The sequence below is a fragment of the Fusarium redolens genome (genome assembly GCF_020744475.1).
Source record: "Fusarium redolens strain MPI-CAGE-AT-0023 chromosome Unknown BKA55scaffold_3, whole genome shotgun sequence".
Taxonomy (NCBI): domain Eukaryota; kingdom Fungi; phylum Ascomycota; class Sordariomycetes; order Hypocreales; family Nectriaceae; genus Fusarium; species Fusarium redolens.
Window position 1 is genome coordinate 410,380 of NW_025763666.1, and position 13,083 is coordinate 423,462.

A 13,083-nucleotide genomic window follows, 5' to 3' on the forward strand; every position below is an offset into this window, starting at 1 on the left:
TAGATAGTAGATGGTGGTGGATGAAACCCGTGAAATGGCATGATACTATTGTAGTTTCTATTGTTATAGCAACATACCCAAATGCAATGACACGTTTCTGAACGATTTGTACTTGAAAAGACACTACAATGACTTCGTGAGCCTGTAATATATAAGAACCAATAGCCAGAATTGGCCAGGTACCCCTTGTAACATTACCAGCCTCCATGAGGTAGGTGATTCAAGGTCACGCCGCTCCATAACCGGCATCTGTTGAGTTTATGCCTATCCGTTTGGACTCAGAAGGGAGTGATAATTGATCGAGATTCATCTTTTAATTTCGTAATTATTTCTTTATTCTCGCTTATACCAAGTCTTTTCGGCATGATCTTTCAGCAATCCTTTGAACTTCATCCCCATTGACCTCATTGCTTCATCCTCACAAGTTTCCCACTTCCGCATCAACTGCCTGACATCTTGAACAACATTTTCATCCTTTGGATCCTTTGCCTTGGTGAGTATATGACCTATGACCTCCCAGCAGAGATAATCCTTGAGTGTTGGCTGTTCTGTGGAAGCAAGATCATAGTCCTGTAATTCTGCCAAGTTGAGTGCAACACGGCCGAATGACTGTGTGAGGGGCCAGTAGTCAAATTCTTCCTTGAGTTTCTGAAAGTCCATATGATACGGATGATATTGACGTCCTCCGAGGTCCCCGATGAGCTTGTAAAGCTCTTCTAAGAATGTCTGCTCTTCTTCGGCTTTTGCATCGGACAGGGGGACAGGTATCGTTCTTAGTCTCATCCGGAACACACTGGGTAGCCTGCGAGGTTCGACTTCCTTATTACGGATAAGTTCTTGGACTTTTTCTGTCTTCGAGATTATCTGTTTGATCGTGGGCACCGAGTTTTCCCTCCATTCATTCCAATTCTGTCGGTCCTCGAAGCGTCCGCCGCCAAGTCTCATGACGAGCGTCATCACCATATCGGCTTGGCCAATCTTGAGCAATCTCTTGGTGTACTCTATCACAAAGGACTGGAGCATCTGTAAAGACACTCCATTCTCAGCCAGCTTAGAGTCTCGGTCGGCAGGACTCTGCTGTACCATTGCCGCAGACAGCAAGATTCCGAACTTGAACGAATCGCGACCAGGGTTGGAAAATTGTGAAACCCAATGCTTGCCTGCCTTTGAGTTAACGAGCTCCGGGTCCTCTTGGATGGCCTTTGTGATGTGTTGTATGCCAGGGCTGGGGTCGATATTGATTAGTGCGGCGGAGCGAACCATATTGAAGACTGATACAGGTGTGTAGGGCTGGAGCTGCCCATAAAGAGCAGATACTGTAGTGAGATGTACGGGGAGATGTGGAATCTCTTCGTCGAGAGAAAAGTTGTTCTTAGCCAAGAAGAGTTTCATCCAGCGGGTGTTGTTGACAGCCGATTGCTCTATTGCACCCATAACCAGTGACGCGAGCCTCTTTTTGTCTTCTTCGTTCAAACTTTGCCCCCGAACTTTCAAGATCAAGAGCTTTAGAAGAGGAATTTCGTTGCCAATCTCAGGCAATGGAGTGTCTTGAGTCGAAGCAGCGACCCAATCAGCTTCAGTCAGTCCGCGTCTCTCGTTGAGCTGTGCGGCTGCTGGAATGATGTATTCCTCAAGCGCGTCAAGAATTCGTTTTCGTAGAGTGGCTGGGCAAGTAGGTTCCTCCAAAATTGAAAAGAGACTGTTTGTGATGGTGATACGGATATCGATATGCCGTGCTTCCGCAAGGAGACCAACCAGAATTTCGCAGGATGAAGAGGGGTCCATGAAGAGGTTATACTGCAAGATCTGGGCGAGCATCTTGACAGTAGTAACCTTGATGGACGGTCTCTGAGAGGGCTTGGGATCTGTTGATGCGTCCTCAGTGGTTTCCTTGGATCTTTCTGCTTCTTCTTTAGCGTCCGTGTTCTGGTTTTGTTCTCGCATCTTCTCCTTAATCGCACTGGCCATAGTGTATAGTACTTCCTTTGCAGCCTTGGCAGGGAGGACAGAGAGGAAGCCGACACTGAGAAGATGGCGGTGCCAAGAAGAGCTTTCTTTGGCGCCCTCATTGTCCAGGACCAAGTCACGAATGAAGGGACACGCCAGTGATGGCTGATCGCTAGAAGCCAGACGGTCAATGACGAATACAATATCCTGCATCTGCGCACGTATGGCTTCAGATCCCAGTCGCTCCCTCATCCTATCGATAAGGAATCGTGCCAGCTCTGCAAGCAAGGGAGGCGATAGAGATGTTCTTGAAAGTAAACGGTATACGTGGCTACCCTTGACAGACTCACGATTCGATGAAGTGGTGAGAGAGTCGAAGAGCGAGCCGCCATGTGCGGTCGCTAAAGCTGGATTTCGAACTACAGCTCCAGCTTCGATAAGCAAATCCGTTGTTGGCTTCCAGACGATTTCCATCATGTACCTTTGACATCTTTCACGATCCGCCTCTGAGCATTTTGCGAGATTCTTGAAGAACATTTCCAGTCTGCTCATGCGTTGGCCAGTCACAGCCATAACGAGATTGAACAGCCAGGTCCAATTCTGAACTTTGAATCCGGGCTCTCCGACTGCGAGTGTTGCAGTCTCAACGATGTTGATGAGAACATAGTCTGCAAACTCAATGTACTTCTTGCGTAGGGCTGATGTGAACGATACCACAGCTTCTGGTGAGCTTACACGCTCATCTGGCATAGCACCCAACACTTCTTCAATCTCCTTTGTCTTGAAGACTTTCACACTGAACAAACTATAGCTTGTGAGAGAGTCCTTGATGAAGCGCCGAGACCAGATAATAGTGTCGTTCAGAGTCTGCAGGTCTCCAACGGCGACGCAGAGATTCAAAGCACTTCTCGCCCAGTATGCGCGCTCCACAGCCTCACGAGCCTGTTGGGCATTCGTTTTCCTCTCGTTGATGAGACCAATGGCGCGATCACTCCACCCTGGGTGCTCATCTTGTGTGTTTGACTTGCAGATCAGCAAAGCTCGTACAATTTCAACGTCCCCAAAGCCACTGTGCTTGATGTGTCCCTGAGACTGATTGAGTATTGTTCCGCTCTGATTCGCAACTTGAAGGAAGTCGTTCTTGGGAAATAGGCTTTCCAGCTTCTCAAAAAGACGCAACGACTTCTTGTAATTAATGGTGAAAAACAGGTCAGAGGGCCAAGATCTTTCAGGAAGGTTCCTGAGTCGGGAAAGATCTTGTTCCGAGTCGCTTTCGATGTCGATCTTATAGTCCTTGTGATGCAAAATGAAGAGACGAAAAAAGTCATATCTGCCATCGACATCTAGCTCCCAGGGAACCCTCAAAGTTTGGCGTATTCTCTCCAAGTCGATTGGTGATTTCTCTTTCGGTAAAAGCTCGATCGCCTGTACCAAACAAGATTCATATTGTCGCTTGCTTTCACTATCATCAGCAGCCTTGGCCCACCGATCGACAGTGTACTGAAGCAAGCCACCTTGTCTGAGAACAAGCTGCCCTGCAATTTCTTCTTCGTGTTCTTGGACACATTGGAGTACAAGACTAAGGTACTTGATGCGAGTTCCGTCGTCATATCTGCTCTTGAGAAGGCGCCTAAGCACGGGCATAGCCACTTCATCGATCAAATCAGATGGTACGTGGACCTTGCCTTCTTTTGCGAGAAGAATTGTCAAGATCTTTTCGCAAAATCCGATGTTGCCACGGAAAAGCCTTCTATGCTGGTAGAACCTAATATTTTTGTCCTTGGAGAAGATTTCACCAAGGAATTTATCCTCGTGCTGCTCGCGATGACCTAGGAAGAGACGCTTGGTCTGTGGAGGGGTCCATTCGATCCTCCTGTCCTTCTCAAACTTCTGTACCAATTCAAGGTTACACGCCGGGATGATGTCTTGGTAGAAGCTGGCCAGAGGCCTATCATCTTCTCGCCCCTCGTAGAGTATCGTGACCAATTCTCCAAGAGCTGCACGTCTTTGAGGCTGTGCTTTCTGAGCTGAGGCCGTCCAACCTAGACGTTTGCACATATCACGAACGTCTCGAATGCTGAACTCGGCCATCAGGCGGGCCAGCCCTGAAGCTCCTCCTGCAGCGTCCCATGCTGGCTGGAAGCGGTCTTCACGTCGTAAGGCTTTTGTGAATTGGCGAATTGTGTGCTTTCTCTTAGTGGCACTTTCAGTTTGGCGGAGATCATCTATGATTTCTGATTCATTGCAGCGCGTCATTGTAGTGAAGATTGAATGCAATCGTCGTTGAAATGATGTATTGTTGTGATATGAGGCAGGGAAGCGGTCACTTAAATAGCGTCAGCCCAGCTACTGCCGTTAGATGCAGCAGCCTAAGACGGAAAGGTGTCCGGCGAGACCAAGAAGGAAGTACCCGACACTCTTATTAACATTAGCGACTAAGTTAAACTGAAGATTAACAGCAGATCTTTTGGACAAGCCAATAGATATTTGCTTCCATTCCCAACTCGGCAGCATCTCATCCACTTGATTATGCCGGTCTGCCGGATATTTTTATCGTCCCTAAGAACCCCATAGGGCGACTTTGTGTCTTTGACAGGATTGGATCATAATTTCAGGATGATACTCGAAGTGGTTTAAACCTGTGCTACTTCAGAAAATATTATTGGAGTTCTGCGGATGCTATGGGATCATCATGTTGTGATACTCCACTTGTTGGATCGGCGTATGACTGATATAGCTGAAGTGGTGGGGGGAGTAGCAGTAAGCATAAAGGCCAAGCTTACAGGAAAAGTGTTTTCTTGCTGACTTGTTGTAACAGCAATAGAAGAATGAAAATTGTGTAATAGTTTTGGGCATAGAGTTATCATCTTGATGTTCAGGATGTGGATCACCACAGTATAAGACAAGGCACCTAGTCAAGATATGCGAAAACAGTACGAGATGTCTGATTTCGGATTTATTTTGCAGCAATCTTCTCCCTCAGTGTATTCTGTTTAAGCCAAACCCGCTCTGCTACTCAAGGTCATGCTGTTGGGCAATTGTCTTCCGGATTTGCCTCTCACTTTGCCGATCTTTCGTTCGTCTTCCAGGATCTGGAGCCAGCCTCCCGGGCCAAGATCTGGTACAACTTCCTCGTCAGAGAGAACAAGGTGCTGGCTGAAGACAGTAATGCGATTGCGAAACTGGCCAGCATGCCTCTGAATGGCCGACAGATCAGGAGCACCGTCAAGACAGCTCGAATCCTGGCTGCCAGCGAGAACTTGCCTCTCGCAATTGATCATCTGCAGACGGTTGTTTTCATGCGCATGAAGGCATTGAAGCTGCTGGAGTAAGTTGGTAGACTGAAAGGTCTGATATTCGAAGGATGAGGATGTTCCTCCAACTCGGACATGGCCTTCGCGCCGACCACTTTCAATGGCTGATGAGATTTTTTTGGTGGCGATCTGCATCAAGGCAGCATGAACTTGAGGTGATGAAAGGGTGGCATTTCTCACAATGGTGAATAGGTAAGAGGCTACTTGACAAAAGGGGATAGCTTAGAATAGTATTCACATCAACAAGGAAAGGATTGTCTCATTAGAACGTAATAGGTTTCGTGATCATTCAGGTGCTGTCATCATCTAATCGTACATTGTTTGTTTTCGCTCTTGCCTCAGAGCTCGCGTGATCCTCGACACCATTTTAAGCTCCATATTTCTTGTCCTTGTCGGAGATGGGGAATTCGCTGCCTGTGGCGGTCTTGTACTGGTCGCGAATAGCATCGGAAATAGCCTCGTCCTTGGCCTGCTCAGCGGCGTTCTCGTTGCTCTGGTCGCCTCCACCGAGGAACTTCTCCTGCACGAAATCGACGGCTGCAAAGGTTGTTAGTATAGAAATATATGGGAATTTAGATGGAGATATTTACCCTTGTCAAGACCGTCCTCGTTCTTCTCGCCCTGTGCGCCACCGCCAGCCATTCCGTTGACCTTGTCCATGAAGCTACCGCCAGCCTCGGGAGGAGCCTGTTGGCCCTCAGTCTTGTTGGCGTTGTTGTTGCCACCGGCAAGGTTCTTGACGAAATCCATGATGATAATTTGAGTTTTGAGTTCGAGGTTGGAATTTGGAGTATGTAGGTTGATGAGTATGAAGATGGAAAGATCAAGAAGCGGACGAGATCCTCCCTTTTATACGACTAGTCACGCAGCACATCAGGCGGGGGAAGGAGCAATTCTTGATTCACTGTATGGCAAAGAAACCACTGACGCAACTAAAAACAAGGACATGTACGTGAGACCGGGGGATCGTACTTTCACAGCTGAAAAATGATGTGCAGTGACGTTGATACCAAAAAGTATTGGTGGACAGCTCGACAGGGATGGCCAGACCAAGATAAGGTGCGGCGGTAGCATAAAGCTTAAGCTCGCGTGCCAAGTTTTAGGGTGGTATACCGCCTGGAGGGTTGAACTGGAGCGCTGACGTGCGGGGTAAGCTTTGCTATGGATGGAGAGCTCTGCTCCGCAGTTGGACCAACGTTTAACTGGCGATGATATCACAGGGACTACACAATCACTGCATAAGCACAGTGCAGATTGTTGGAAGTAAATGTGTAGCATTATTGAAACAGATGGGTATCATAAACATAATCTCAGTCCCTGCCCCCCTTTCATAACCCCTGTCGATTGATGCCCAGTCATGCCGGTTATCTCTCGTCAACCATCGCCGTTTTTTGTTGTCGTATCGTCGTCACTTTTTTGGTCGTCAGCGTAAATGCAGTTCTTTCATGTAATCGTGAAGTTGTGAGTCGTAGTTGTTATATTTAGTCTCGGGTATACATCCCGTTGGCGTCAATGACAGCCTGACATCGGTGAGGCATGCTCTCAATGAGTGCTCTCATGTGCTCCTGAGGTATGTTGTTCCAGGTGCCTCGTACAACTTGCCGGATACGCCACTCGGCGACCTCCCCAAAAAGAGAGCTGTCCTTGTCGCTCTTGAGATTGGCCTTGGCCCAGTTGAATATCTCGGTAATGGGGTTCAGGTCGGGTGAGGCGGGGGGGAAGTGCTCGATGGGCATCAATCGTCCTCGCACCTCGTCCTTGACGGCAACAGCGGCGTGGGCACACATATCTGGGCGCATAGCGAAGCGGGATCCAGAGGGCTGACCGTCAATCCACTTGGAGAAGCCTGGGAAGATGACCTTGTAGTGATTCTCAGGGCTGAGGGGGCCGAACTTGTTGTCCGCGTCGCGGCTCCAAGCAATGAGAGGACCCTTACCCGTGAGGCCTGAGAAGTGGGCGAAGTACAGCTCAGTATCATTGCAGGTTGAAGGCTCAGCAGGCTCAGCGTTGATGCAGTCAAGGTGAAATTCCTCTTCGGACTGTCGAATGACCAAGGGTTCATGTGCGTCTGTAAGGGAAATTCGGACTTCGAGAGTGAAGAGAACCTTGTTCCACTGCTCGATGGTCCAGTTGACATGGCTGAGAGCAAATTCAAGGCGGAGTTTTCGGGTTTCCTCGTTAATGTAGGGACGAACGACGGCCGGGTACAACTTGAACCCGTAACGACCGAGAGCATTGCGAATGGCAATTTCAGAACTTTCCAATCCGAGGGTAGCAGCGATCTTAGAGAGGGGCATGCGACGGGCATGAGGAGAAGACTTGATGAACCTGACTAGCTCTCGGGCTTGAACGATGGTAGGGGCTGGGTGTCGGGTGTCGGTACAAGGGGACTTGCCGGATATTTGACGAGCTCTGACGCGAGTCGCAGCACGAGTTAGAGGCTGAGTCCAATTGACCCTTTGAGCGACAGCCTGCTTAGGCAGTCCCCGGGCGTGAAACTGAACAGCATGTGCTCTCTGATAACTGCTAGGGAGGCAAGCAGCACGCAAGAGTTGCTCAGTCTGCATCACATCTTTAAGATGCTGTGGGTTATTACCAGCAAGTTGAGGTTTGGGGTTGGAGAATTGCTTGATGGAACTCTTGACCGCGTCAAGCTTTGCACTGTTGATAGCTGCAAGGTCCTCACGAGTAGCAAGCTCATGCTCGATCATGGAGACAGTGCTGAGAATAGATTCGAGGGTTGCAGCCATTGTGAAGCTTGAGTGCAATGGACTGGAGAAGACAATGAAGAAAGATGAGAGAATTGGGATGAAACGTGAATGTAAACTAATTGCTGGAATGATTGTTTTGAGGGCAAAGATTGAAGACAATTGTACTGCACAGCAAAAAGATTTCGATGAAGATTGAAGAAGAATTGTAAAAGAAGAGCTTGGGGAGGACCTGTAGAGGAGGGGTGTCATTAGTGGAGGGTTTAATGGACTCTAACTCTGGACCAATAAAATGGTAGATGTCTGGGTGTGGACAATAGAGCTCAATAGAGAGTTCTCCACTTCTAGCAGTTGACACACTGTGAGAATTGAGGCGGTGCGGCCATTTCTGTGGCTTTGCGGGGTTCTTGTCTGGCCGGTTGACTCAAGCTTTGGTGGGGCGCAGAGTCAATCGCTATGACGCAGACGCATGGCCCTCAGCTGGGCTGTTAAAAAGTTCAAATATCGCGACAGAGACATCAGCTCAGAACAACTCCAATTCTCCCGCCAGGCTCTCTGTACTCCCACAAGTACATATATCAGTCGCCATGGCTAAGACGAACGAGGATCTTCTTCGGCGGCCCTTGTATCGTATGTATTCATCTCAGACCCCTCCCCCGCCATGGATCGGCGTGTCTGAGTGTCGCAAAGTGCTAACGTGTTGACCAGTCTATGATCTGCCCGCCGAGGTTTTGAATACTTTGGTACTCAAATCTGATACAGATGCCGAAGCCGAAGCTATTGCTGCTGCCGAATCCACGAAAACATCTCCTTCTGAAAGCGCCTCATCGTCAGATACGACTCTCGTTGGGACACAAGCGTGCTCTTTATGCGGTCTCACATTCACAACAGTGATTGACCAGCGGGGGCATCTTAAGTCTGATTTTCACCACTATAACCTCAAACAAAAGCTGCGAGGACAAAAACCCGTGTCAGAGGCAGAATTCGAGAAGCTCGTTGGCAACCTAGACGAATCATTGTCAGGTTCTGATTCAGACGAGTCAGAAGAGGAGGAGGAAGATGGCCGACAAGAGTCAACACTGACTGCGCTTTTGAAGAAGCAGGCGAGGTTGGCTGATAAGGCGAACGATGCAAACGGAGATGATGAGGACGAAACTGCAGGAAAACCAGGTCGCGGCAAACCACCTCTAGTATGGTTCAGCTCTCCTCTGCTTCCAGAGAAGACCTACTTCGGCATGTATCGCGCAATCTTGACGGGCGAGGAACAAAGAAACCAGGATCTGGTGGAGGTGTTGAAGAAGAAGCAGGTCGAGCCTATATCCATGCCCAAGATTCCCAAGGAGGGTGCGTTACCAGAGGTCGCGTACAAGGGCCCTCACATATTTCTCTGCATGATTGGAGGTGGTCATTTTGCGGCGATGGTTGTATCTCTTGCCCCACGGCCCAACAAGAGCGGCACGACCATGAATCGGGAAGCGACAGTACTTGCGCACAAGACCTTCCATCGATACACAACCCGACGAAAGCAAGGTGGTTCTCAATCAGCCAACGATAATGCGAAGGGTGCTGCACACTCAGCTGGTTCAAGTTTGCGACGGTACAATGAACAAGCTTTGGTAGAGGACGTGAGGACCCTTCTCCAAGACTGGAAAGCCCTCATCGACACATCAGAGTTGCTATTCATCCGAGCGACAGGTGTAACAAATCGAAGAACGCTTTTCGGTCCATATGAGGGACAGGTGTTGAAGCATAATGATACTCGACTGCGGGGCTTTCCCTTCAGCACGCGGCGAGCGACGCAGAATGAACTCATGCGATCCTTTATCGAGCTGACACGACTCAAAGTCCGCGAGATAGAGCCTGTGCAGGAACAGAAGAAGGATACGGAGTCTGCGACCCCGACAAAGACGAGTACGAAGCCCTCAAAACCCAAGTTGACAGAAGAGGAAGAGACTGCTTTGCTCCACACGTCTCAACTTCAAGCGTTTGTGCGAAGATCGAAAGTACCCGCACTGCTCTCATATCTCAAGAATAACAACATATCGGCCGATTTCGAGTTTCAGCCTGTGGAGCAGAATCACCACGCACCACGACCACTTCATCTCGCTGCTGCGCAAAACGCTGCACCATTAGTACTGGGTCTTCTCGTTCGTGGTGGCGCGGATCCTACTATAAAGAACAGCGACGGGAAAACACCCTTCGAACTTGCTGGCGAACGCTCAACGCGGGATGCCTTCCGGGTTGCCCGCTCCGAGCTTGGGGAGTCCAAGTGGTCCTGGGATGATGCCAAGGTGCCGCCAGCCATTACCAAGGCTGAAGCCGATAAGCGTGACGAGCGAGAGAAGAAGGAAGCCAGTGACAAGGAGGCTGAGCGTCGGCGCGCCGAGGAGGAAAGATTACAAGTTGAAGGCCCAAAGGTTTCAGAGGGACGAAAACAGAAGGGAAATGCTCTGGTGGCGGGGCTCAAGAAGACACCACAGGAGAGGAGGGAAGCAGAGGAGAGAGGTTTAACGCCGGAGATGAGGATGAGGTTGGAGCGTGAGAGGAGAGCACGAGCTGCAGAGGAAAGACTACGGAGGATGCAAGGCAGCGGATAAGCTTGAGTGCCATAATGGATCAATATTCAGAATATACTAATGCCACTGCATACTACATCATGGTTCTATTGTATCGATGCATGACAAAGGTCCATTAGTTTAAGGAGTTTTTTGCGAGTTTTGTGGTCTCAGTTACCCGGCACAATCTCCTATTGTTAAGAATTCAGGGTCTCTTGGCGTTTTCTCATCTTCACCTTTTGTTATATTATGCGTAATAGCTTATGATAAACGATTATATATTCAGAAACCTTCCACGAACAAATATTCGTGTATAAACAGTCTAATGGGAAAACACGTGCAAATATGGAATCTAGGTCAATTTTACCAACTGAGATCAGTGAAGTCCTTCATACCAGGCCATGGCTGCAACCTAGTCCAACTCCACCACCGTGACTCCTAACTCCAAAATACCTTACAATCTGTATGACTACCGTAACCTCTTCAGTCAATCTCAATATCTCCCCCGCTGTCTCTTTGCGGGTTTCCCAAATCAGCAGGTCCATTCCTTAGCAACTCAAGCAAGTCCAACTTCTTGAGATAAGAAGCCAACAACTGTCCATGGATAGAGTCTTCAATCTGAACGCACACCTTCATACCATTGTTCAACGTAAGTTCCATGTTCGGCACTTCAAGCCATTGCACAGGAGGAAGTGAGACTCTATCAAACAAACCTCTCGCAATGGAGAAGATCACCTGCACCCACCCTATTTCATGGTGTATAATGACACGCGTGGCGAGATCATACCGAGTATTGGGCAGAATAGGCTCAACAGATCGAACGGTATATACACCTCCTGCGCCCCAGGGCCGATGCTCAATGAGATGGGTGTTGGTGGGAATCTCAATGGGTTTGAGAAATCTAGAGAGAGCGCCGGTAATGAAACGGCATATTTCATCCTTTCTGGTGAGAATATTGATGCCATCCGTACTTTTTTTTTTTTCTCATTTAAGGAGAACTTATTCCTGGGGCGTTCATATTGATCCCTGAAACGGACCTGTTTGCGTGTCCTGGTTGGAGCCATACTGAAAGATTGTGTCGTGTGGGTTAGTTTTCTCGTGCTGTCTTCAGTTCGATCACCAAAGAACAATGTGCGATGTAAGAGAGTAGAACGGAATATCATAAAATAGATATACAGGAAGGTATATATATCCTACGACTCTCTTGGGCACTTTAGTATGTTCATGAACCGAACACACTTTCGGGAAAGATGACAACAAGATAAGCTCTGTTTAGGCCAGTCTGTGCCATCCCGCAAGAACAATCACCGCCATAAACAAAGAAGTAGTTTCTGCACAAAACATCGGTTGACCTATGGCAGCCTTGTATAGTATGGTGCTGATGAATAAAATTGTGGATTTAGGAAGATGGAAGTAGGCCATGTCTGTTCATGCTAGGGGTACCTATATGTGTTTGAATTGGCCCTTGATTATGTCTACATGTGGTTCTACGAAAGGGACAAAATGCATCTTATGTACTGATCACTTGCGCCACTGACCTGTTGACACGGCCTTTACCAGAAAGAGAAGCCGAGACAAAGCCAATGACTATTTTCGATTTAACTACACACGTCCGGCAGCCCATAACCTTTCCCACCTCTCTAGTTAACTACAGGCTATTTCTTCTTCTGTCCATCCAGGTGACTGTAATAGCCATCGTGGGGGTACTCGTAAAGCTTGCTGTTTGGTGGCCACACAGGTTCATCGTTCCTTTTAAGGGTAGAGTCGGACTTTTCTGGGGTGTCTGTGGTCTCACGAAACTCCAGGCTCGTTTTGTCGTCGACATAACCATGGCAAGCAATATGGGTGCCTGCACGGATATGCTCGTCGTCCTTGAAACACATAGTTATATGATCGCCAAGGGGGTCTTTCTGGTATCTGCCATTGATTATGGTAGTGTCGTGAATATCAGACCTGTCGGGGAGTCAGAATTTCGAGTGACAATAATAAAACATCCCAGGACGTACCTAATGAAGACCATTCTCGGATACAGATTCTTTGCAGTCGCTGTCTGGTAAGCCAGACGTACTAGTGCCTCTCGTTTCTCTTCCGTGAGCCTTGCGTTCTTGTGGAAGAAATATTTAACTCGGTTGACAGTGGACATTGTGGTGGACGATTAGATGTGGTTCAAGTTTTGAGCTGTGATGGAGTATTGTGATGTAGATGAGATAGACCGTTTGATTGTTTGCCAAACACAATTGAGTCGGAGAAATGCGTTGAATTTATAGTTTATGGTAATCTACTTCGCCCATCATAAGACGTTCGCTGTCGATGTTGGTTCAATTGTAGAATCATCCATGCCCTGGCCGTCAAGGTTTCGGGCTAGCATATCAAGTAACCGCCAGAGGCATTGCCAATATGCACACATAGAAGCGCGCGCATATGTAACTAATAACTGCAGCCAGTCATCATGAGCACAAGAGCATCTGTTGGTGATGTTGTTGGTGATCATATTTATTGTTGATCAGAAAGTGACCATGGTGGAGTTGCTCAGGCGGCTACTACGGGCGGTATTCAATT

General features: G+C 48.3%; 5 protein-coding genes across 5 annotated transcripts; 1 reads left to right on the forward strand and 4 right to left on the reverse strand.

Annotated features, from left to right (window-relative positions):
• Nucleotides 1-187: 187 nt before the first annotated feature.
• BKA55DRAFT_557084 (uncharacterized protein) lies at nt 188-4,256 on the reverse strand. The gene has a single exon (XM_046191764.1). The coding sequence runs from the start codon at nt 4,201-4,203 to the stop codon at nt 334-336; it is 3,870 nt and encodes a 1,289-aa protein (XP_046053551.1). The 5' UTR covers nt 4,204-4,256; the 3' UTR covers nt 188-333.
• Nucleotides 4,257-4,940: 684 nt separating this feature from the next.
• On the reverse strand, nt 4,941-5,396 carry BKA55DRAFT_534780 (uncharacterized protein; the record flags this gene model as incomplete). The annotated part of the gene is made up of 1 exon (XM_046189626.1): nt 4,941-5,396. The coding sequence occupies one exon, from the start codon at nt 5,394-5,396 to the stop codon at nt 4,941-4,943; it is 456 nt and encodes a 151-aa protein (XP_046053552.1).
• A 126-nt stretch (nt 5,397-5,522) lies between these two features.
• Nucleotides 5,523-6,286, reverse strand: BKA55DRAFT_557086 (uncharacterized protein). Its single transcript, XM_046191765.1, has 2 exons — nt 5,852-6,286; nt 5,523-5,798 (listed from the first exon to the last, which is right to left on the reverse strand). Exons 1-2 carry the CDS (start codon nt 6,009-6,011, stop codon nt 5,629-5,631), a joined length of 330 nt encoding a protein of 109 aa, XP_046053553.1. The 5' UTR covers nt 6,012-6,286; the 3' UTR covers nt 5,523-5,628.
• Nucleotides 6,287-8,409: 2,123 nt separating this feature from the next.
• BKA55DRAFT_635364 (uncharacterized protein) lies at nt 8,410-10,825 on the forward strand. The gene is made up of 2 exons (XM_046197008.1): nt 8,410-8,599; nt 8,678-10,825. Exons 1-2 carry the CDS (start codon nt 8,557-8,559, stop codon nt 10,564-10,566), a joined length of 1,932 nt encoding a protein of 643 aa, XP_046053554.1. The 5' UTR covers nt 8,410-8,556; the 3' UTR covers nt 10,567-10,825.
• A 1,156-nt stretch (nt 10,826-11,981) lies between these two features.
• On the reverse strand, nt 11,982-12,832 carry BKA55DRAFT_224195 (uncharacterized protein). Its single transcript, XM_046185251.1, has 2 exons — nt 12,531-12,832; nt 11,982-12,477 (listed from the first exon to the last, which is right to left on the reverse strand). Exons 1-2 carry the CDS (start codon nt 12,665-12,667, stop codon nt 12,180-12,182), a joined length of 435 nt encoding a protein of 144 aa, XP_046053555.1. The 5' UTR covers nt 12,668-12,832; the 3' UTR covers nt 11,982-12,179.
• Nucleotides 12,833-13,083: the final 251 nt, after the last annotated feature.